Here is a 25,306-nt window from a genome sequence, read left to right as displayed (position 1 = left end):
GTTAGCAGGCAAATGATATACCCACAGGAGCCAGAGATCAGAAGCTCTTTCCCATGGAACACACAGGGAATCTGTTCTGCCCTCAGAGTGGGCTCAAATTCTCCTTCAGTCTCCCACTGGGTTGCCAAAGTTATGGAATTATAGCGTCTCTGGAGAGTGCTCACGTGAATTCCGTGAGTTCTCTCACCCATCGTCTTTTTTTTCACAGTCTCAGTTCAGTAGCACCACAAATTTACAAGGTCCTAATCTCCTGTTCATTCGCCCCGCCCAGAGTCAGGTTTTTCTGCTAGGCTCAGGGCCGGTGCAGACCTGAGGTCGCTCTGCTTATGACGTATGTCCAAGATGGCGCCTGCTCTATGTCTTGCTCGCCCTTGAGAGGTGAGCGGAGAGAGAGAAACCGTGTCTGTACCAGTCACCTTTTTTTTTCCCTCTCTCTCTTCCAGTTAGCCTGGTGAAGTCCCCCCCGCCCGGGGGTCATTCCCTCTAGTCTCCTCTCTCCGCTTGCCTGCTGGTGTCTCGGGCTATTGAGGTTCGGCTCACCTCACGTTCCAGCGCTGGTGTGTTGAGTCTGCCGCTGGTGTCCCGAACTGTGGGCTCCCACGCTCTCCACGCAGGTCCGCTCCCCTTCCAGCACCGATGTGTGGTTCGGAGCCCTGGACGTCCCAAGTCTCCCTGCTGTTGTCTGTGTGGCACGCACTCCCTTTCGAGCACTGGCGCGCAGACCCTGCGGCTTGCGAGGCTCAGTCCCGCGGCTCGGCTTCCGCAGCTCGGTCCCGCGGCTCGGCTTCCGCAAGGTGGGCGACCTTGTTCTCCCAGTAGGTCCTCTGATTCACGGCCACTCGATCCAGAAGAGTTTCTTCTGCAATATTTTCATGGTTCTTTTTTCTGAGGCTACCGTAACTCCCATTTATTAAACTAAATTTTCCCAGACTATCGGTGCGCCCCCTCACTATTCCGCCATCTTGGCTCCCTGGATTTCCTCTTTTGAAAAATGTCTATTGAGGTCCTTGGCCCATCTCTTAAGTGGGTTGTTTGTTTTGTTGTTGTGGAGTTTCTTGATCTCTTTGTAGATTCTGGTTATTAACCCTTTATCTGTAGCATAGTTTGCAAATATTTTTTCCCATTCTGTTTGTTGCTTCTTCACTCGACTCAGAATATTTTTTAATAATGCAGATTTTAAAAAGTATTCATCTTTCAAATTGTTATGCAGTCCAAATATACAATAACTTGGGAAACAACATTTAGAAAGCAAAAACCAATTTAAAATGACAAATTAAAACAACTAAGATATTGTATGACTCAGGTTTTACAGTTTTCTATTTGCATGAACAATTCAGAAATCTGTTTCTTCAGCTGGCTCCACTGTTCTGGATTTAAAGAAATGCCTTTTCTCCTGGTTTCATTTATTCTTCAGGATCCATCCAGTATTCTGGAATATCAACTAGAACTTTCCCTTTGAAGTCCCAAACACTGATGTACCTCATTTTTGCCAATCTGAAACATGTTATCATCTCTGCTGCTGCTCTGTTTGGGAGATGAAAAGCTCTCAAGGTCGCAACAGTCTATTGATTCTTCACAGGTTTTTCTGGAGTAATTTGCTTTTTCCTCTTTAACTTTTTGTCAACTTCACTGTCAGAATTACTGCCAGATGAGCTTGAAGAAACAAGTTCCTTTCACTTAGGCATTGCTCCTTTCCTGCAGTCAAATAGTCTCCGACTCACTCATGACTCTCAGTACAACCTCAAGTATCATTTGTTAGGTTGTTGGATGGTGATGAATTTTTTCAGTTTTTGCTTGTTTTGGTAGGTCTTTATTTCACATTCATTTATGAAACACAATTCTTGGTTGGCAGTTTTTCTTTTTTAGTTTTTAAAAATTCAATGGAGTTCATAGATAAAATTCAAATAATTTAATGATAATTCCCCTCCCCCTCCAATTCTTTTTTAGTTTTGGTATTTGAAATAACATATTTTTAATTTATTTACAGTCAATGGCTTAATGATCAAACAAATGCAGTTTTCTACAGAAAAAAGGAAATAGACCATAGTTTAGCAGGAACATGGCAAGGGCGTTAAATAATCAAACGGAAAGATGACTGTTTCAGCCATGTACGGTAAATTTTAAAGTAATTATAGTTCACTAAAACTGGACTCTATCACTCCATTCTCTCCTGGGCTATAAGGTTTCTGTTGAGAAATCTGCAGCTGGGGCTGGCACAGTGATGTAGTGAACTAAGCCTCTACCTGTGGCACCATCATCCCAAATGGGTGCCAAATTCAAGTCATGGGTGCTGCTCCTCTTCCAGTACAGCTCTATCTGCTATGGCCTAGGAAAGCAGTAGAAGATGGCCTAAGTGCTTGAGCCCCTGCATCCAATTGGGAGACATGGAAGAAGCTCCTGGCTTCTGGCCTCAGATCAGCCCAGTGGCTGCAAGGCCTTTCTCTCTGTGTCTCCCTATCTCTATCTGTAACTATACCTCTCAAATAAATAAAATATCAAAAAAAGAAATATTAAGAAAAAGAAATCTGAGGTCAATCAAAAAAATTAAAAATCGACTAGGAGCCGGCACCGCAGCTTAATAGGCTAATCATCCGCCTAGCGGCGCCGGCACACTGGGTTCTAGTCCCTGTCGGGGCACCGGATTCTGTCCTCTTCCAGGCCAGCTCTCTGCTGTGGCCAGGGAAGGCAGTGGAGGATGGCCCAAGTGCTTGGGCCCTGCACCCCATGGGAGACCAGGAGAAGCACCTGGCTCCTGCCATTGGATCAGCGTGGGGCGCTGGCTGCAGCGTGCCTGCCGTGGCGGCCATTGGAGGGTGAACCAACAGCAAAAGGAAGACCTTTCTCTCTGTCTCTCTCTCTCACTGTCCACTCTGCCTGTAAAAAAAAATTAACTAGGAATTCTCTCTTGCAAACTATGTGTTGTGGTTAGTTGCTTTTCTGATTATGTCTATCTGAGGTTCTATGAACTTCCTTTATTTGGATGTCAGTATCTTTTGCCAATTGGTATTTCCTCTATTTCACTGAAAGATTTTCTAAGCCACTCGAATATTGGTTCACTTGCTGGTATCCCATAGATCCTGAACACTGTTTTCATTCTTTCTTCGAAATATTTCAAAAGACATGACTTCTAGATCACGTATCATTTCTTCAGCTTGATCTAGTCTGTTAGTAAGGATTTTTGCTTTGTTTTTTTTTTCTTTGACTTAATTTTTACTTCTTTTCGAATACTTGGTTCTCATTAACATTTGTATCTTTTGGTTGATTCTCTCATTCATGTCAAGTACTGATTTCCTAATTTCATTTAGCTGCTTATCTATATGTCCTTGTGTCTCTAAGTAACATTCCAACCATTCTTTTTAATTCTTATTCATTCCCTTGAATAATGTCTTTCTTCATGCCCTGATACTGTTCCTATGGAGGCATCATATTACCTTCTTATTTATTATTCCTATGTTTCTATGGTGATTTTTGTGCATCTTGGATATCTGTTTCTATCTCTTTAGAGGGCATTTTCTGTTAACTGAAAGGTTTTTTTCCTTAAAATGTGCCTTTGCATATTGGTTTGTAAGACTACTAAGTTCCCAATATCACAAGTCCCAAACCATCTCCTGGATGAACTGGAGACAGTAGCTTCTGAGGGGTTGACAGCAGGCCCTACTTGTGCTGAGGGTGTAGGTGAGCAGACGCCTAACTGATGCCCAAGTCAGGAATTGGAGTTCCATATCAGTGATGGCTTCAGAAGCAGGATCTTCTTATAGACCCCTAGCCAAAGCCAACTCCAGATCTCCAAAAATAGCATTCATGCTAGGAGGACAAGAAAGGTCCCAGAGATACTGAGTGGCTAGATCCATCAAAATGACAGTGGAAAACAATAGTCAGGCCACTGTCTTAGGGCTGATGGCTGGGCTGGTTGGGGAGCAAGAACCTCGGGCTAGAGCTACAACTGAACAGCATCACCCAAAACATGGCAGCTAGTGTGGGAGTAACTGGAGCCCTGAGTTCTACATTGGGCCTGGGCAAAGCATACACTGCCCACGACCAAAGCAAGGGGGAGAGGGTTGATGCACTGCATTGTGAAGGGATTGGAGATCCCATTTCTTTTTTTTTTTTTTTAGAAAACTTTTATTTAATAAATATAAATTTTGAAAGTACAACTTTTGGGTTTTCACTCCCATAACCAACCCCCTATCCACAAACCATCCCATCTCCTACTCCCTGTCCCATCCCATTCTTCATCAAGATTCATTTGTGATTATATTTATATACAGAAGATCAACTTAGTATACACTAAGTGAAGATTTCAACAGATTGCACCCACACAGAAACACAGAGTATAAAGTACTGTTTGAATACTAGTTTTACCATTAATTCTCATAGTACAACACATTAAGGACAGAGATCCTACATGGGGAGAAAGTGCGCAGTGACTCCGTTGTTGATTTAACAGTTGACACTCTTATTTATGACGTCAGTAATCACCCGAGGCTCTTGTCATGAGGTGCCAAGGCTATGGAAGCTTCTGGAGCTCACAAACTTCGACCTTATTTAGCCAAGGCCTTAATCAAAATGGAAGTTCCCTCCTCCCTTCAGAGAAAGGTATTTCCTTCTTGGATGGCCCGTTCTTTCCACTAGGATCTCACTCACAGAGATCTTTCATTTAGGTCTTTTTTTTTTTGCCAGTGTCTTTCTTGGCTTTCCATGCCTAAAATACTCTCATGGGCTTTTTAGCCATATCTGAATATGTTAAGGGCTGATTCTGAGGCCAGAGTGCTGTTTAGGGCATCTGCCATTCTATGAGTCTGCTGTGTATTCCATTTCCCATGTTGGATCGTTCTCTCCTTTTTAATTCTATCAGTTATTATTAGCAGACACTGGTCTTGTTTATGTGATCCCTTTGATACTTAATCCTATCTTTATGATCAGTTATGAACTTAAACTGATCACTTTGACTAGTAAGATGGCATTGGGGCTTGCTCCGTGGCTCAATAGGCTAATCCTCCACCTGCGGGGCCAGCACACAAGGTTCTAGTCCTGGTCGGGATGCCAGATTCTGTCCCAGTTGCCCACCTTCCAGGCCAGCTCTCTGCTATGGCCCGGGAGTGCAGTGGAGGATGGCCCAGCTCCTTGGGCCCTGCACCCGTATGGGAGACCAGGAGAAGCACCTGGCTCCTGGCTTCAGATCGGCATGGTGCGCCGGCCACAGCAGCCATTGGAGGGTGAACCAATGGCAAAAGGAAGACCTTTCTCTCTGTCTCTCTCTCTCACTGTCCACTCTGCCTGTCAAAAAAAAAAAAAGGATGGCATTGGTACATGCCAACTTAATGGGATTTGAAGTCTCATGGCACGTTTCTAGCTCTAGCATTAGGGGTAAGTCCAAGTGAGCATGTGCCTGACTGTACCTCTCCTCCCTCTCTTATTCCCACTCTTATTTTTAACAGGGATCTATTTTCAGTTGGGTTTAAACACCTAAGAATAATTGTGTGTTAATTAAAGAGTTCAAACAATGTTATTAAGTAGAAAAAGAAAATACTAAAAAGAATGGGATGGCGGAATAGTGAGGGTGCGCACCGATAGTCCGGGAAAATTTAGTTTAATAAAAGGGGAGTTACGGTAGCCTCAGAAAAAAGAACCAGGAAAATATTGCAGAGGAAACCCTTCAGGATAGAGTGGTCCTGAATCGGAGGACCTACTGGGAGAACAAGGTCGCCCACCTTGCGGAAGCCGAGCCGTGGGACCGAGCCGCGGAAGCCGAGCCGCGGGACCGAGCTGCGCAAGCCGAGCCGCAGGACCGAGCCGCTGGAACACGAGGTGAGCCGAACCTCAATAGCCCGAGACACCAGCAGGCAAGCGGAGAGAGGAGACTAGAGGGAATGACCCCGGGGGGGGGGGAGGACTTCACCAGGCTAACTGGAAGAGAGAGAGAGGAAAAAAAAAAGGTGACTGGTACGGACACGGGTTTCTCTCTCTCTGCTCACCTCTCAAGGGCGAGGAAGACAAAGAGAAGGCACCATTTTGGACATACGTCATAAGCAGAGCGACCTCAGGTCTGCACCGGCCCTGAGCCTAGCAGAAAAACCTGACTCTGGGCGGGGCGAATGAACAGGAGATTAGGACCTTGTAAATTTGTGGTGCTACTGAACTGAGACTGTGAAAAAAGAGACGATGGGTGAGAGAACTCACGGAATTCACGTGAGCACTCTCCAGAGACGCTATAATTCCATAACTTTGGCAACCCAGTGGGAGACTGAAGGAGAATTTGAGCCCACTCTGAGGGCAGAACAGATTCCCTGTGTGTTCCATGGGAAAGAGCTTCTGATCTCTGGCTCCTGTGGGTATATCATTTGCCTGCTAACTACCTCCAACTTCGTTCAGCTGTGCATAATAACTTCCCTTTTGAATCAAAAAAAAAAAAAAGAAAGAGAGAGAGAGAGAGAGAGGTTTACCATGCCTAACCTGGGAGTGTCACCTTTGGCACACCAAACAGAGCTCTCAGGCCACACCCATCTCAAGCCCTAAGGCTCCATCAAAAACAGATAGTCCACTTAATCTAGAGTCATAGTATAACAAGAAAAAGCACCACAGTGAAGAAACCAAATATCTCCAATATGCCAAATAACAAACGCAAAAACCAAGGTAATAAAAACAAGGAAGTCACCATGACGCCCTCAAATGAAAAAGACACCCCAATTCAAGATTATGAGGATGATGATATAGAAGAAATGCAAGAAGGAGATCTCAAAAAATTGATAAGAACATTAAGAAGTTCTCAAAAACAAATTTTTGAACTACAGAAATCCTTAATGGACAAGATAGAAAATCTCTCTCGTGAAAATGAAATATTAAGGAGGAATCAAAATGAAACGAAACAACTAGTACAACAGGAAACTGGGATAGTGACTGAAGTGAAGAATTCAATAGATCAAATGAAAAATACAATAGAGAGCCTTACAAACAGAATGGGTGAAGCAGAAGAGAGAATATCGGACTTAGAAGACAGAGAACAGGAAAGGATACAGTCAGACCAAAGAAAAGAAGAGGAAATTAGAAATCTAAAACATATTGTCGGGAATCTTCAGGATACTATTAAAAAACCCAACATTCGGGTTCTAGGAGTTCCTAAAGGCATGGAGAGGGAGAAAGGATTAGAAGGCCTTTTTAATGAGATATTAGCAGAAAATTTCCCAGGTTTGGAGAAGGACAGAGAAATCCTAGTACAGGAAGCTCACAGAACCCCTAATAAACACGACCAAAAGAGATCCTCACCACGGCACGTTGTAATTAAACTCTCCACAGTGAAACATAAAGAAAAGATCCTAAAATGTGCAAGAGAGAAACGTCAGATTACTCTCAGAGGATCACCAATCAGACTCACAGCTGACTTCTCATCAGAAACTCTACAAGCTAGGAGAGAATGGCGAGATATAGCCCAGGTACTAAGAGAGAAAAACTGCCAGCCCAGAATATTATATCCTGCAAAGCTATCATTTGTGAATGAAGGTGAAATAAAGACTTTTCATAGCAAACAGAAATTGAAAGAATTTGCTGCCACTCGTCCAGCCCTGCAAAAGAAGCTTAAAGATGTGTTACACACAGAAACAAAGAAACACGGTCATCAATATGAAAGAAGGTAAAGGAAGGAAACCAAGGAAGGAAACCTCACAGCAAAAGATCACAGGGAATTCAAAGCATATATTAGAACTTATCTTAGGCAAATGGCAGGGCAAAGTTACCACTTATCATTAGTCACATTGAACGTGAATGGCCTGAACTGTCCAGTTAAAAGACACCGATTGGCTGATTGGGTTAAGGGACAAAACCCATCTATTTGCTGCTTACAAGAAACACATCTTTCCAACAAAGATCCATACAGACTGAAAGTGAAAGGCTGGAAAAAGATATACCATGCCAACAGAAATGAAAAAAGAGCGGGCGTAGCCATCTTAATATCAGACAACATAAACTTTACCACAAAAACCGTTAAGAGAGACAAAGAGGGACACTACATAATGATTAAGGGATCAATTCAACAGGAAGATATAACAATTATCAATGTATATGCACCTAACTACAGGGCACCGGTTTATCTAAAAGATTTGTTAAGGGACTTAAAGGGAGACTTAGACCCCAATACAATAATACTGGGGGACTTCAATACTCCACTCTCAGAAATAGACAGATCAATAGGACAGAAGATCACCAAGGATACAGTAGATTTAAACGACACTATAGCCCAAATGGATCTAACAGATATATACAGAACTTTCAATCCTACAGCTAAAGATTTTACATTCTTCTCAGCAGTACATGGAACCTTCTCTAGGATTGACCACATACTAGGCCATAAAGCAAGTCTCAGCAAATTCACAAGAATTAGAATCATACCATGCAGCTTCTCAGACCATAAAGGAATGAAGTTGGAAATTAGCAACTCAGGAATCCCTAGAGCATACGCAAACACATGGAGATTGAACAACATGCTCCTGAATGAACAATGGGTCATAGAAGAAATCAAAAGAGAAATCAAAAACTTTCTGGAAGTAAATGAGGATAACAGCACAACATACCAAAACTTATGGGACGCAGCAAAAGTAGTGTTAAGAGGAAAGTTTATATCAATAGGTGCCTACATCAAGAAATTGGAAAGGCACCAAATAGATGAGCTTTCAATTCACCTCAAGGATCTAGAAAACCTACAGCAAACTAGACCCAAATCTAGTAGGAGAAGAGAAATAATTAAAATCAGAGAAGAAATCAACAGGATTGAATCAAGAAAAAATTACAAAAAATCAGCCAAACGAGGAGCTGGTTTTTTGAAAAAATAAACAAAATTGACACCCCATTGGCCCAACTAACTAAAAAAAGAAGAGAAAAGACCCAAATCAATAAAATCAGAGACGAAAAAGGAAACGTAACAACAGACATCACAGAAATAAAAAGAATCATCAGAAATTACTACAAGGACTTGTATGCCAGCAAACAGGGAAACCTATCAGAAATGGATAGATTCCTGGACACATGCAACCTACCTAAATTGAACCAGGAAGACATCGAAAACCTAAACAGACCCATAACTGAGACAGAAATTGAAACAGTAATAAAGGCCCTCCCAACAAAGAAAAGCCCAGGACCAGATGGATTCACTGCTGAATTCTACCAGACATTTAAAGAAGAACTGACTCCAATTCTTCTCAAACTATTCAGAACAATCGAAGAAGAGGGAATCCTCCCAAATTCTTTCTATGAAGCCAGCATCACCTTAATTCCTAAGCCGGAAAAAGATGCAGCACTGAAAGAGAATTACAGACCAACATCCCTGATGAACATAGATGCAAAAATCCTCAATAAAATACTCACCAATAGAATGCAACAACACATCAGAAAGATCATCCACCCAGACCAAGTGGGATTTATCCCTGGTATGCAGGGATGGTTTAATGTGCGCAAGACAATCAATGTGATACACCACATTAACAGACTGCAGAAGAAAAACCATATGATTATCTCAATAGATGCCGAGAAAGCATTTGATAAAATACAACACCTGTTCATGATGAAAACTCTAAGCAAACTGGGTTTGGAAGGAACATTCCTCAATACAATCAAAGCAATCGATGAAAAACCCACAGCCAACATCCTATTGAATGGGGAAAAGTTGGAAGCATTTCCACTGAGATCTGGTACCAGACAGGGATGCACACTCTCACCACTGCTATTCAATATAGTTCTGGAGGTTCTAGCCAGAGCTATTAGGCAAGAAAAAGAAATCAAAGGGATACAAATTGGGAAGGAAGAACTCAAACTATCCCTCTTTGCAGATGACATGATTCTTTATGTAGGGGACCCAAAGAACTCTACTAAGAGACTATTGGAACTCATAGAAGAGTTTGGCAAAGTAGCAGGGTATAAAATCAATGCACAAAAATCAACAGCCTTTGTATACACAGACAATGCCATGGCTGAGGAAGAACTTCTAAGATCAATCCCATTCACAATAGCTACAAAAACAAGCAAATACCTTGGAATAAACTTAACCAAGGACGTTAAAGATCTCTACGATGAAAATTACAAAACCTTAAAGAAAGAAATAGAAGAGGATACCAAGAAATGGAAAAATCTTCCATGCTCATGGATTGGAAGAATCAACATCATCAAAATGTCCATTCTCCCAAAAGCAATTTATAGATTCAATGCAATCCCAATCAAGATACCGAAGACCTTCTTCTCAGATCTGAAAAAAATGGTGCTGAAATTCATATGGAGGCACAAGAGACCTCGAATAGCTAAAGCAATCTTGTACAACAAAAACAAAGCCGGAGGCATCACAATACCAGATTTCAGGACATACTACAGGGCAGTTGTAATCAAAACAGCATGGTACTGGTACAGCAACAGATGGATAGACCAATGAACAGAATTGAAACACCAGAAATCAACCCAAACATCTACAGCCAACTTATATTTGATCAAGGATCTAAAACTAATTCCTGGAGCAAGGACAGTCTATTCAATAAATGGTGCTGGGAAAATTGGATTTCCACGTGCAGAAGCATGAAGCAAGACCCCTACCTTACACCTTACACAAAAATCCACTCAACATGGATTAAAGAACTAAATCTATGACCTGACACCATCAAGTTACTAGAGAACATTGGAGAAACCCTTCAAGATATTGGCACAGGCAAAGAGTTTCTGGAAAAGACCCAGGAGGCACAGGCAGTCAAAGCCAAAATCAACTATTGGGATTGCATCAAATTGAGAAGTTTCTGTACTGCAAAAGAAACAGTCAGGAGAGTGAAGAGACAACCGACAGAATGGGAAAAAATATTTGCAAACTATGCAACAGATAAAGGGTTAATAACCAGAATCTACAAAGAGATCAAGAAACTCCACAAAAACAAAACAAACAACCCACTTAAGAGATGGGCCAAGGACCTCAATAGACATTTTTCAAAAGAGGAAATCCAAATGGCCAACAGGCACATGAAAAAATGTTCAAGGTCGCTAGCAATCAGGGAAATGCAAATCAAAACCACAATGAGGTTTCACCTCACCCCGGTTAGAATGGCTCACATGCAGAAATCTACCAACAACAGATGCTGGCGAGGATGTGGGGGAAAAGGGACACTAACCCACTGTTGGTGGGAATGCAAACTGGTCAAGCCACTATGGAAGTCAGTCTGGAGATTCCTCAGAAACCTGAAGATAACCCTACCGTTCGACCCAGCCATCCCACTCCTTGGAATTTACCCAAAGGAATTTAAATTGGCAAACAAAAAAGCGGTCTGCAGCCTAATGTTTATTGCAGGTCAATTCACAATAGCTAAGACCTGGAAACAACCTAAATGCCCATCAACGGTAGACTGGATAAAGAAATTATGGGATATGTACTCTTTAGAATACTATACCGCAGTAAGAAACAACGAAATCCAGTCATTTGCAACAAAATGGAGGAATCTGGAACACATCATGCTGAGTGAAATAAGCCAGTCCCAAAGGGGCAAATACCATATGTTCTCGCTGATCGGTGACAACTGACTGAACACCAAAAAGGAAACCTGTTGAAGTGAAACGGACACTATGGGAAACGGTGACTTGATCAGCATAGCCCTGACTGTTAATGAACAACATAATACATTATCCCTCTTAGTAGTTTTTTTTGTCTGTTCTACTTAATACGACTGGTTTAATTCTGTAATTAACACACAGTTATTCTTAAGTGTTAAAAATTAACTGAAATGTGATCCCTGTTAAACATAAGAGTGGGAATAAGAGAGGGAAGAGATGTATAATTTGGGACATGCTCAAGCTGACTTGCCCCAAATGGTAGAGTTAGAAACATACCAGGGGATTCCAATTCAATCCCATCAAGGTGGCATGCACCAATGCCATCTCACTATTCCAAGTGATCAATTTCAGTTCACAATTGATCATAATGAAAGGACTAAGAGTCAAAGGGAGCACATAAACAAGTCTAGTACCTGCTAATACTAACCGATGGAATAAATAAAGGGGAGAGTGATCCAACATGGGAAATGAGATACTCAGCAGACTCATAGAATGGCAGATGTCCTAAATAGCACTCTGGGCTCAGAATCAGCCCTAAAGGCATTCGGATCTGCCTGAAAAGCCCATGAGAGTATTTCCGCCATGGAAAGTTAAGACACTCTGGCAAAAGATCTCTGCGAGTGAGATCCCAGTGGAAAGAACAGGTCTTCAAAGAAGGAGGTACCTTTCTCTGAAGGGAGGAGAGAACCTCCACTTTGACTATGAGCTTGTCTAAACAAGATAACAATCGGAGAACTCAGAGGGCTTCCATAGCCTTGGAAAGTCATGACTGGAGCATAGGGAGACTACTGATGGCATAGACAGGAGTGTCAATTGGTAAAGTCAACAACAGGAGTCACTGTGCACTTACTCCTCATGTAGGATGTCTGCCCTTAATGTGCTGTGTATTGAGATTTAATGCTATAACGAGTACTCAAACAATATATTTCACTTTGTGTTTTTATGGGGGTGCAAACTGTTGAAATCTTTACTTAATGTATACTAAACTGATCCTCTGTAAAAAAAAAAAAAAAAGGAATTATCAACTCCCAACTTGACTCTCACTGGGATTAAACATGACAATAGGTCTGATCTGATTTCATCATCATTTAAAAAAAATCATCTATTATTTTTCACTTTATGTTTCTGTGTGAGAGCAAACTGTTGAAATCCTTACTTAATGTATACTAAGCTGATCTTCTGTATATTACGAGAATCGAAAATGAATCTTGATGTGAATGGAAGGGGAGAGGGAGTGGGAAAGGGGAGGGTAGTGGGTGGGAGGGACGGTATGTGGGTGAAGCCATTGTAATCCATAAGCTGTACTTTGGAAATTTATATTCATTAAATAAAAGTGAAAAAAAAATAAAATCTTTAAAAAAAAGAAATAAAAAAAAGAAAATACTAAAAAGAATGAAATAATAAGTGTTCCTCGACAGTCAGGACAAGGGCTGATGAAGTCATTGTTTCTCATAGTGTCCATTTCACTTCTACATGTTTCCTTTTAGGTGCTCAGTTAGTTGTCACAGATCAGGGAGAACATATGGCTTTTGTCTCTTTGGGACTGGCTTATTTCACTCAGTATGATGCTTTCCAGATTCCTCCATTTTGTTGCAAATGACCGGATTTCATTTTTTTTACCACTGTGTAGTATTCTATAGAGTGCATGTTCCATAATTTCCTTATCCAGTCTTCTGTTGGTTGGCATTCAGGTTGATTCCATGTCTTAGCTATTGTGAATTGAGCTACAATAAACATTGAGGTGCAGATAGCTCTTTTATTTGACAATTTAATTTCCCTTGGGCAAATTCCAAGGAGTGGGATGGCTGGGTCAGGTGGTAGGGATATATTCAGGTTTCTGAGGAAGGAGATCCCATTTCAAAGCCCTAGGGCATGAGCTGCTACTGAGCTAGGTGGGGCATGGAAAAATCAAAGCCTTCAAGCAGCAAAATGCATGGGACAAGAAAATCCAGCCAGCTGTTCACAGGAGGGGCAAGAGTCCAGAGTGCTACATGGGATATGTGTGCTGCAATTCTGGCTACAGTCATTGGGAGGGGCTAGATCCAAGTGGTACGGAACATAGTCTGCAAGCCCTTCTCTGTGCTGTTACTGGAAACACTGATTCACTGTTAGGAGTGAGAATGTGTTCCTGGGTCTTTTCCCCCTTCAAGCTTCCCAGACTATGCACTATCCAGAGTGTGGGCACACACCCTATTATATGCTGGGAATCTACTGCAAGAACTATCCTTAGTGTGCAGGGAGCTCTGAGCCTCAGTCAGAAGTCTGGGTGGGTATCTGTGTACCCTGATTCCTGGTTTGCACAGATTCATGCCACACCAATAATGCTTCAAGTGGTTGAGAGAGGGCAGGTACTGGGGTTTCTGATCCTCTAATCTGAGGGGCAGACCTCCTTACTCCTAGGGTATGGGGCTAGATATCCCAGCTGTCTTGCATCCCTGGATCCTAAGATACAAGAAGCTGTGTGGACAAGGGTTCTGGGTAACTCGTGCTCTGTTGGGTCCAGTTGTAACTGTAGAGTTCAATCTGCCTCTCCAGAATTGAATAATGTCCTTGTGGCCCCTGGGAAGAAGATAAGCAAAGGCTTCTGTCCCCTAACACGATATGGCTTGCCAATGACTCCTTTTACAACATGTCACCACACACAGCTTGTGCTCTGTGGGTTGGGGGAGGGAACATGAGTTCTTTCTCTGAAGGAAAGTGACTGTGAGGTTTCCAGAGATCTTACTGAGCTAGTGGTCTTTGGTGAATGATTCCTCTCTAGTAAGCACTGCCCATGAAAGGTATCCCTACAGATGGGCTCTACTGAGACTCTCCTGTTCATCCTTTTCCATGAAACAGATAAGTCCCCTGGCCATGGGGCCTGAGGTTTAGACACTGTGGGTTTGGCTTTATTACCCTTTCTACACTTTGCCTAGGATAACTATCCTACTGTGTTCCTACTGTTCTTTTACTGTATCTTCCTCAGGCATGCACCTTAAGATGTGGCTGCTTTGGTTCTTCTCAGTGGAGGAGGAGATGAACAGAGTTTCTCTATATGGCTACCTTTAATTTCTCTGATATCTACATTCTAAAAAGGTAAAATTTGACCCTGTGTGACTCAATATAGAAAAAAAACTTAAAATGGATTAATCACTGAAACATAAGACATTAAAATGTGAGGGACAGATTCTTAACACTGATTCAGCTAGTTTCTTGGAAACAGTCCCAAACACACAATCAACAAAAGCAAAATTAAACAACTTCACAACAAAGAATAAAGACGATGAAGACAAAATTTACAGAATGGGGGAAAATATTGCACACCATAAAAGTGATAAGCAACTAATAACAAAAATAAAGAAAAAAAACAAATAATTCAATAGGAAAAAAACCCAAATAATCCAATTTGAAAAAGGACAGATTTGAATTTATCCAAAGATCAGTGCTATGGTTTCAATATGGTTTGTCCCTTCTGAAATTCATCTTGAAATTTAATCCCCATTATAAAATATTAGAGCTGGAACCAACTGAGATATTTAAGAACTGATTAGGGCTTGGCTTTCATGATTGGATTAATGGTCAACAAGTTATCTCAACATAAATTTGCAATAAAACCTACTTTGGCTAAGATTCTAGTGTATTCCTTGTATCTTCCATGTGATATTATTTACCACCTCAGGACTCTGACAGCAAGAAAATTTTCATAAAATATTGGTGTTACTAGAATAAAACTGATTTTCTTTAAAAAAAGAGAGAGAAAAAGAAAAGAGAGAGAGAGAAAGAAAGCAAGCAAGCTAGCTTTCACCAGACATCATTTTCAACTTGGGATCAAAAATATGAGGCAAAATAAATCTCTTTTCTGACTTATTCAACCTCTGGTATTATATTAGAAATAGAAAATGGACTAAAATAGCATATTAATTGTCATCAATCATATAAAAAGCTGTTCAACATCACCAACCATATGAGAAATGACAGCAAGTCTTGGTGAGGATGTAGAAAAAAGGTAACCTTTACACACTGTTGGTAGAGACAAATTTGTAGAAGCAATATGTAAAACCTTATTGAAGTTCTTTGAAAAATTAACAGATCTACATTGTGATCCTATAATCTAACTTCTAGATATATATATCCAGAGGAAATTAAATTAGGAAATAGAGATATCTGCACTTTCATATTCATTGCAGCATTATTCACAATAACTAAGACATGGAATCAATCCAGGTACACAACAATGGATAATGGATATGTGCTACAGACTCATATATACAATGTATAATGGTTCAGCCATAAAAAAGAACAAAATTCTATCATTTGCAGCAAAATGGATAGAGCTAAAGAACATGATGCTGGTGAAATGTTAGACACAAAAAACAATGTCAAATATACTCTCTAATACGTGGAAGATTAAAAAATTGATCTGAACATAGAATAGTGATTATTAGAAACTGAAGAGGGAGTTAGGAAGTGGTCATTGAAGAGACTGAATAATGGATACCAAAACACATATATAGTAGAAATAAGATCTAGTGTTCTACAGCGAGGTGAGGGGGCTGTACTCATATTTGACAGTAGGTATTTTGTGAATAACTACAAAATGAAAGTTTAAAGATATCAAGCATATCATGATTAGGAGATAGAAACATTAATTACTGGGGCTGGTGCTGTGGCATAGCAGGTAAAGCCGCCACCAGCAGTGCTGGCATTCTATATGGGCACCAGTTTGGGTCCCAGCTGCTCCACTTCAGATGGCCTGGGAAAGCAGTGGAAGATGACCCAAGTCCTGTGGCCCCTGTACCAATGTGGGAGACCCGGAGGAAGCTCCTGTCCTGGCTTTGGATCAGCTCAGCTCCAGCTATTGCAGACATTTGGGGAGTGAATCAGCGGATGGAGGGCCCCTCTCCATTTCTCTCTCTCTCTCTCTCTCTCTCTCTCTCTGCCTCTGCCTTTCTGTAACTCTGACTTTCAAGTAAATAAATAAAATATTAAAAAAGAAACATTAATTACTGTGATTTTATCATTATACATTGTATAGTCATACATAAATTGAAATACATACTGTACCCATAAACATGTACAATTATTGTCAGTCAAAAAATTGTTAATGCCTTAAGAAGATGGAAATTCTTTGTTTTCTTTTTTTTTTTAAGCTATAGGAGAAACCAACATGGTTATGCACCTTTGCTCATTTATGAAGTGATGTTATTTTTTTTTTGACAGGCAGAGTTAGACAGTGAGAGAGAAAAAGGTCTTCCTTCCGTTGGTTCACCCCCAAAATGGCCAGTACAGCTGGCGCGCTGTATGCTGTACGCCAAAGCCAGGAGCCAGGTGCTTCCTCCTGGTCTCCCATGCGGGTGCAGGGTCCAAGCACATGGGCCATCCTCCACTGCACTCCCTGGCCACAGCAGAGAGCTGGCCTGGAAGAGGGGCAACCGGGACAGAATCCCGCGCCCCAATTGGGACTAGAACCCGGTGTGCCGGCGCCACAGGCGGAGGATTAGCCAAGTGAGCAGGCCAAGAATATGGAAATTCTAACTATTCTGATTTTATAAAGCATTTTGTAAATGTATTTAATTACCATACTTTAGTCCACAATTATGTAAAATTAAAATAATAGTGGGAGCAGGCATTTGATACAACATTTAAAATGCCACTGACAATGCGTACATCCCATACTGGAGTGCCACACTGGAGTTCTAGCTCCCCTGCTTCTGATCTAGCTTGTTGGTAAAGAACACCTGGGGAGGTAACAGTACTCAAGTACTTGAGTGCTTGCCACCCATGTGGGAAACCTGGAGTTCTGGGCTCCTGGATCCAGTCTGGTCCAGTCTTGGCTGTTGCAGCCATTTGAGAAGTAAACCAGAAAATGAAATAAAAAATAAGACTTCTTTCTAAAAAAAAAAAAAAAAAAAAAAGAGTGTCAATTGTTAAATAAACTAGTCACTGTGCACTAACTTCCCATGCAGGACCTCTGTTCTCAGAGAATTGTATCATGAGACTTAATAGTAAAACTTGTTCTCAAGATCACTTCCGTTTACTGTACTAAGTGGAGAATATTTTATATCTCATAAGTTATATTTATGTCTAAGAGCACACAAAAGATGCATCATTCTTGAGTTCTTCTTTTACAATAATTAAGTTTCTAAAAGGAAAGGGGGGAGGAAGGAAGGGAAAAGAGGAAGGGGAAAAAAAGGTTGAGGAACAGGTTTTTTTAGTAATGTTGTTTTTTTTTCTTTCTCATACTAAGCATTTAACTCTTTACATAGAATAGAGCTAATCCTCTGTAAAAAAAAAAAAAAAAGGTTAAGTGAAAATAAATCTTACTGAAAACCAGGACAGGGGACAGGAGAAGGAAGGGATAGAGGGGTGGAAGAGTGGGTAGGAGGGCAGGTATGATGGGAAAAATTACTATGTTCCTAACATTGTGTTTATGAAATGCATGCAAATAAATAAAGTATGCCATTGTAAAAATTAAAAGAAAAATAAGAGGAAGTGAGAGGTAGAAAGTATCATTATATCCTTAAAACTGTATCTATGAAATACATGAAATTTTACATATAATCTTTTTTAAAATTCAAGCAATACAAAAAATGACCAGGTATTAAGTGCCCTTGAATTTTCAAGAAAATAAAGATAAAAATTTTAAAGTATGTGGTAATATATCTTAACAAAATTTGAGATCTTTATCAAAATAGTTTTCATTAATGGCAACAGCAGATCCAATCTTGGTAAATTAAAATGTTTTTGAGCATTTGTCCAATCATCACCTTGCTCAGTCATGGCTAGAGTTTTTGTGGGTTCATGAACTATAACTAGGCTGACCAGGAAGAAGAAGGTTGATTGACATTTGCATGACAGACAATTTCTTTTTTTTTTTTATTTCTTTTTTTTTATTTTTATTTTATTTTTTAACAGGCAGAGTGGACAGTGAGAGAGAGAGACAGAGAGAAAGGTCTTCCTTTGCCGTTGGTTCACCCTCCAATGGCCGCCGTGGCCGGCGCGGTGCAGCCGGTGCACCGCGCTGATCCGATGGCAGGAGCCAGGAGCCAGGTGCTTATCCTGGTCTCCCATGGGGTGCAGGGCCCAAGCACCTGGGCCATCCTCCACTGCACTCCCTGGCCACAGCAGAGAGCTGGCCTGGAAGAGGGGCAACCGGGACAGAATCCGGCGCCCCGACCGGGACTAGAACCCGGTGTGCCAGCGCCGCTAGGCGGAGGATTAGCCTAGTGAGCCGCGGCGCCGGCCCTGCATGACAGACAATTTCAAGCTGCTTTGATACCAGGATCCTTCTTGTGAGAATCCATCTTAAATATGTTTGTTTTTTTGGTCCATAACTTACACATTCAAAAGATATACAGTGTGCAACATGCCTGTTAGCAACAATTAGTATTTTTAAAATACTAATTTTTAAAATACTAATTTAAGCTGACTTACCTCAAACGGTAGACTTAGAAACATACCAGGGGATTCGAATTCAATCCCATCGAGGTGGCATGTACCAATGACATCTCACTAGTCCAAGTGATCAATTTCTGTTCACAATTGATCATAATGATAGGACTAAGAGTCAAAGGGATCACATAAACAAGACTGGTGTCTGCAAATACTAGCTGATAGAATCAAAAAGGGAGAGAATGATCCAACATGGGAAGTGAGATACACAGCAGACCCATAGAATGGCAAATGTCCTAACAGCACTCTGGCCTCAGAATCAGCCCTAAAGGCATGCGGATCCGGCTGAAATGCCCATGAGAGTATTTCAGGCATGGAAAGCCAAGACACTCTGGGGGAAAAAAAAAACCTAAATGAAAGATCTCCACGAGTGAGATCCCAGAGGAAAGAACGGGTCATCAAAGAAGGAGGTACCTTTCTCTGAAGGGAGGAGAGAACTTCCACTTTGACATTTGATATTTGGCCTTGTCCAAATATGATCAGAGTCAGTGAACTCAGGGGGCTTCCATAGCCTTGGCAGCTCATGACAAGAGCCTGGGGTGATTACTGATGCCATAAACAAGAGTGTCAATTTGTAAAGTCAACAACAGGAGTCACTGTGCACTTACTCCTCATGTAGGATCTCTGTCCTTAGTGTGCTGTACATTGAGATTTAATGCTATAACTAGTACTCAAACAGTATTTTTCACTTTATGTTTCTGTGTGGGAGCAAACTGTTGAAATCTTTACTTAATGTATGCTAAACTGATCTTCTGTATATAAAGAGAATCGAAAATGAATCTTGATGTGAATGGAAGGGGAGAGGGAGTGGATAAGGGGAGGGTTGCGGGTTGGAGGGACGTTATGGGGGGGAAATCCATTGTAATCCATATTCTGTACTTTGGAAATTTATATTCATTAAATAAAAATTTTAAAAAAAAAGAAGTGAAGGTAACAGAAAATTTCCCTGTTCCCTTTGAGTTTGTATTCTTAACTGTTGAGGACTGCGAAGTAAAGGAAAAATAACAACTGACAACTTGAAAGTTTTAAAAATATGTAATTTCAGAAATAAATAATCTTTAATTTTTTAATTTTTTAAGATTCATTTATTTGAGAGACACAGTTATAGACAGAGAGAGGGAAACCCAGAGTGAGAGATCTTCCATCCGCTGGTTCATGCCTCAAATGACTACAACAGCTGAAGTGGGGCTGATCCAAAGCCAGGAGCCAGGAGCTTCTTCTAGGTCTGCCATGTTAGTACAGTGGCCCAAGCACTTGGGCCATCTTCTACTGCTTTTTCAGGCCATTATCAGGGAGCTTGATCAGAAGTGGAGTAGCCAGGACTCAAACCAGCACACATAAGGGATGCGAGCACCGCAGGTAGAGGCTTAAGTTAGTATACCACAGCACCAGTCCCTCATGTTTTAATTTTAAGACTTAACAGTTTCCACCATTTTCCATATCAGTTCATATTTACCTTTACACACACATATGTATATATGCACTATCTTTTCCTAACAGATATAAATATTAAAATGTGGGATTCATGACCATAGAAGAATATATTGTCACATACCTGGTACAATTCACTGAGCAATATTTATCACTACATATGATATCCACACTATTTTTATACTCTATTTGTTAACTTCTACATATAAGAGACATAGGTCTGGCTTATTTCACTTAGCATAATGATTTCCAGTTCATAATTAGGATCATGATGATTTTAGTCCATATGCCTTTAGAAAATCAACTTTTCACTAACTCCAAGTGCTTTTCACAACCTATGGGATATTTCCTAAAATTCTGTTTGGTATTTGCCACAAGTTCTATCCAGTACTTGCCTTGCATTCTCATATTCTGTCTTTTCTACAGTGTCATCAGGAATGGCAGGCAGAGCAATTTGTATAGCAATGTGTAGGAGATACAGAAATATCTTTAATCATGGGTTCCCTCACAGTAAGGGATGGATGGCCATTTAGGAAATAGTTTAAATCAAGATAAATAAATATGTTATTTGTAGTCTCTATCAGACATGCCCACTTCCAATAATCAACTTCAGCTACCCCAATTGTTGTTGGATATCTCTACCTGTGCTTCCATTGTAGTACCAATATACATCTTTTAGGTCATTTCCTTACAAATGACAGAATCTAATTCTGATACATTAAAGCAAGGCAAAGCAAGACAACAACAAATCATTAAAATTAAATTCACGAACTGAGACCAAGTTATCAGACAGCCAGTGTATAAAGATGGTAAAGAAAACAGGCTTTGGTTATAAGTCTTGGTTTCAAATTCCAATCCCATCATTTACCTCTTTGAGTCAATTTCATTTTATTTGAAATAGGGATAACTAGAACATTTATCTAATGCATTTGTCATAATATTTGAATGGAATAATGTATGAAATTGCTTAGTATAGTGCATGACATGATGCAAATATCTAATAATAAGCTCTTATGATTCATATTTATAAATATGTCCTTTAAAAGAATCTATAACTCTAGTGATCTTATCAGCAGAGGCACTTACACAGTTTGTAAAAAAAAAAAACTGACTTCTGCCTCTCTGAATATCTCGAGTTTAGAACACTTCAGGGCAAATGATACCACATTGACCATGAAAGCATTCCTATGCCAGACGCTGTCCCAAGAATGAGTGAATAATGAGTGGAGGAGGGGACAAAGAAAGGAGGAAGTTGGGAGACTATGATGAACAGTCTCTCTTAAACTACACTGAACAAGTGAAGTTCAGTTTCCAGGTAAAATAGTAAAGATAGACTGAGCAAACCATAACAACCAAACTGTAAAATAAACTAAATATTATTACAATAAAAATGCCAAGATGAGATTTGCCTTATCCACCTAACTTTATCTGACCAGTCTAGACTGGTATCATCCTAGAAAACAACTCTCCAGGTTTTCTCAAGTATTCTTAAGAAAAAGTGTAAGCTATCTTTCTGATCCAGACATCAGACAATTGTTCTGAGTGTTCAGGCACTACTTATCGCAATTCTTTCCAGTCACTACATCATTATGACCTTGTAGTCCCTTATTTGAAACACAGGGAATGGTTTCTGAACATTCTTCTCATAGCTGCCTTTACCTCCTGGTTCTTCAGGCTATAGATGAGGGGATTCAGCATAGGAGTGATCACACTGTATTGCAAAGAGAACACTAATTCTTCAGTGACTCCTGAATTCGGCATGAGATAATGGAGTAATCCAGAACCATAAAAAAAGATCACTGCAGTAAGGTGAGAGGAACAGGTGGAAAAGGCTTTGCTTCTACCTGTGGTAGAGCTGATGGCTAGAATGGTAGACAAAATGCGAACATATGAAACAAATATCAGGAGAAAATTTCCCAAGAAATGCAGGAGGCTGGAGCACAGCAGGGTGGCAAAACTTGCAGACACATCAGAGCAAGATAAAGGATACAGAGAGGGCAGCTCACAGCTAAAGTGGTAAATATTTTGAGCATCACAAAAGTCCAAATTGAGAGCTACAAGAATATTGATGAGAGCATCCAGAAAAGCCAACCCCCATGAGCCCCATACTAGCCCTATATACAACTGTCGGTTCATCACCTGGCCATAGAGCAATGGAGAACAAATGGCAACATATCGGTCATAGGCCATCACAGTGAGCAGGCAGGATTCAGTGCCCCCAGTGCTGAACACAAAGAAGACTTGAGCCATACAGCCCCCTACTGAGATCGTTTTCTTCTCAGACAGGAGGCTCTCCAGCAGCTTGGGCACAGTGACAGAGGAATGGCAGAGATCCAGGAAGGACAACTGGCCCAGAAAAAAGTACATGGGTTTGCAGAGGCAGGAATCAACTCTGATCACCAGCAGCAGAATCAGGTTTCCCATCAGGGTCAGGAGATAAATCACCAGAAACAGCATAAAGAGCAGAGTCCGCAGTTGGGGGTCAGCAGACAGACCCAGCAGGATGAACTCAGAGACACTGTGGTTTCTCATGGCCTGCAATGTTTTCTCTGGCATATAAAAAACAAACTGGCTGAAGTCTCTCCTTAGGCCTAGAAAATATACAAAGGTTTTAACCCTCTTATCTATTCATAGTTTCATATATCATCCAAAATTCAAGTTTAGAAATAGTAAAATTCTGTAAGTCTTTAGATTCTCAAATACTGTGAAGATCTCTGCAAGACCTCCAAAAACCTTATAATTACTCCCTGTCCACTTTCCTTAGTGTTCAGGCATTAATTATTGCAATGGTTTCCAGTTCCTACATCATTATGACCTTGTAGTCTATTATTTGAAACACAATAAAGTTTCCACACATACTTCTCACACCTGCCTTCAACTATTGTTCTTTCTTTGCCTTAGAGTTTGTTGTTTTGTTGCTGATTTATTATTAAAACTACTAGAGGACATTTGTAAACTACTGATAGTGATCTAGTAGAGAGGAAAACATTGCAGGAGGAATCGTAGAAATGGTGTCTCAGAGAGGGAGGCAGTCGGGTGTTAGAGAAGAGCAGAACATGGCCTTAAGTGGGAGTGAGCTTATCATGTGTTTACATATGAGTCAGTAAATTTGCTATCAGAAAGGACACAGCTCCCATCCAATAACTTTTGTTTTCTCAATAAAGTCTTAAGTGATGTCAGTAGTAGGAAGCAGAAAGAGATAGTGGTCAGAGACTTTTAAAGACAAGTGAAAACAATGAGAGGAAAGGCAGCACACAGATAGCAAAGCCAGCTATCTAAGTAATTGTGAGAAACTGTTGATCAAATATGAGAACAGAATGATTATTCCCCATTTAAACATAATCTAAGTCTGGCCTATTCAGCTCTTGCCTGTGCCCTCATACCATATGTAAACATAGACTACCTGTCAAGTCACCAAAGGACTTTTTTTCCTTCTCTCATCTGGTAATAATCGTAAACACAAGAAAACTCCTCAGCACTACTGAGTACACCATTTTCACCCTTTCTGTTCTGCTCTTTTTACTCATGCTGAAACCAGCACAGTTTCTCTCCCTCTCCCCCTCTCCACCTCTCCCTCTCTCCCTCTCCACCTCTCTCCCTCTCCCTTCCTCCCTCCTTCCCTTTCAAATAAATTGAAAAAAATAAGGAAATAAATAAAATAACTACCTTTGAAGTTTGTGAGGACTTTAACATATTACTTACTGTGCTGAAGTCAATTACCGTGCTAAAGAAGCTCTTTCCTTTGCCCCCCATAAGAGGTTATTTAATTTTCACAGAGGAATAAAGTGATTTTGAGGAGCAGACCAAACGTCTTAAGTAATAGAATTGAACATCATATCAGAGAGAAAGGAGGGGGCACGACTTTTAATGCAGGAGAACAAAGATCAGACAAGAAGACTGAAATGGAAGAGAAATGCTTGATGGAGGAATGACAGAAAGTGGTACAAATTGAGAGAAATGCAGAGTGAAGAAAAACTATTGAAAGACAGAGGGGAAACTTTACCATATTTTTGTCTTTTCCTGGTGCAGAACACATCTTGTTTTTCTAAGTTGGTTGAATTTTCCTCTCAATGCAGGAAAATCTCACAAGAGAGAAAAGGTACCACAACTCATTAGTCTTGTGAACTGACATTGCTTTTTTTTCTACTTAAGAACTCCTGGACATAAAGAGAAATATGTAACTCACTCTTCAAAATGTCCTGCAAATAAAGATTTTCAAAAGCCTTTTTCAATTTTGATAGTATTTTTGTTCTCATCCCTTAATTAAGACTCCACAAAACTACAATGAAAAGGAAAACTTGGAAAATTCATATTCTTAACAAGTATTATAGCAACTTCTTTCATACTTCTGCTAACACGATTCCACAGTCATCTCTCTGTGACAGTTACTATGCTGCTAAGAGCACTATCCTAACAAAGGAGGCTCAGAAACCAGCCAGAAGGTTACTGAATAACAGGGTCAATAGGACGACAAAACAGGACCTAAAAGCCCAGGGGGCAGCCTGTTCAGTCCTAATTGCTAGAAAGCTCAGCCTGAAGCAAACTCGTTAGCTGAAAACGGTTTCAGGATGATTCCTCCTGGAATTACCATAGAACCTAAGTGATTTACAAGTGTTTATATTAATCTATTGTTGTCATGAATAGAACTTCTCTATATTTTAACGCATAATTATTACATAAATGGCATTCTATGAGCAATAATAATTTAAATTCACCCAATTATTTATTTTTTAATCAATTTTTCTGCATTTAAACCTGAAAAACTTCATAGCTGAAACTAAGATTTCAGTGGAAAAGTTGAACACAAATTAGACAAAGCCAAAAAGAACCTGAATACGGGAGCGGCAAGATGGCGGAATAGGAAGGGAGCACACTGATA

General features: G+C 40.5%; 1 protein-coding gene and 1 pseudogene across 1 annotated transcript; both read right to left on the bottom strand.

The window, feature by feature from the left end:
- Nucleotides 1–1,299: 1,299 nt before the first annotated feature.
- On the bottom strand, nt 1,300–1,685 carry LOC100355029 (activated RNA polymerase II transcriptional coactivator p15 pseudogene; annotated as a pseudogene).
- A 14,699-nt stretch (nt 1,686–16,384) lies between these two features.
- Nucleotides 16,385–22,959, bottom strand: LOC100354516 (olfactory receptor 8S1-like). The gene is given in 2 exon segments (XM_017342150.3): nt 16,385–16,422; nt 22,065–22,959. Coding segments are annotated over 2 exon segments (933 nt in total).
- Nucleotides 22,960–25,306: the final 2,347 nt, after the last annotated feature.

The sequence above is a fragment of the Oryctolagus cuniculus genome, chromosome 11 (genome assembly GCF_051225735.1).
Source record: "Oryctolagus cuniculus isolate XC-2025 breed Fujian yellow rabbit chromosome 11, ASM5122573v1, whole genome shotgun sequence".
Classification (NCBI taxonomy): Eukaryota; Metazoa; Chordata; class Mammalia; order Lagomorpha; family Leporidae; genus Oryctolagus; species Oryctolagus cuniculus.
This window is presented reverse-complemented; position numbering and strand designations above follow the sequence as displayed.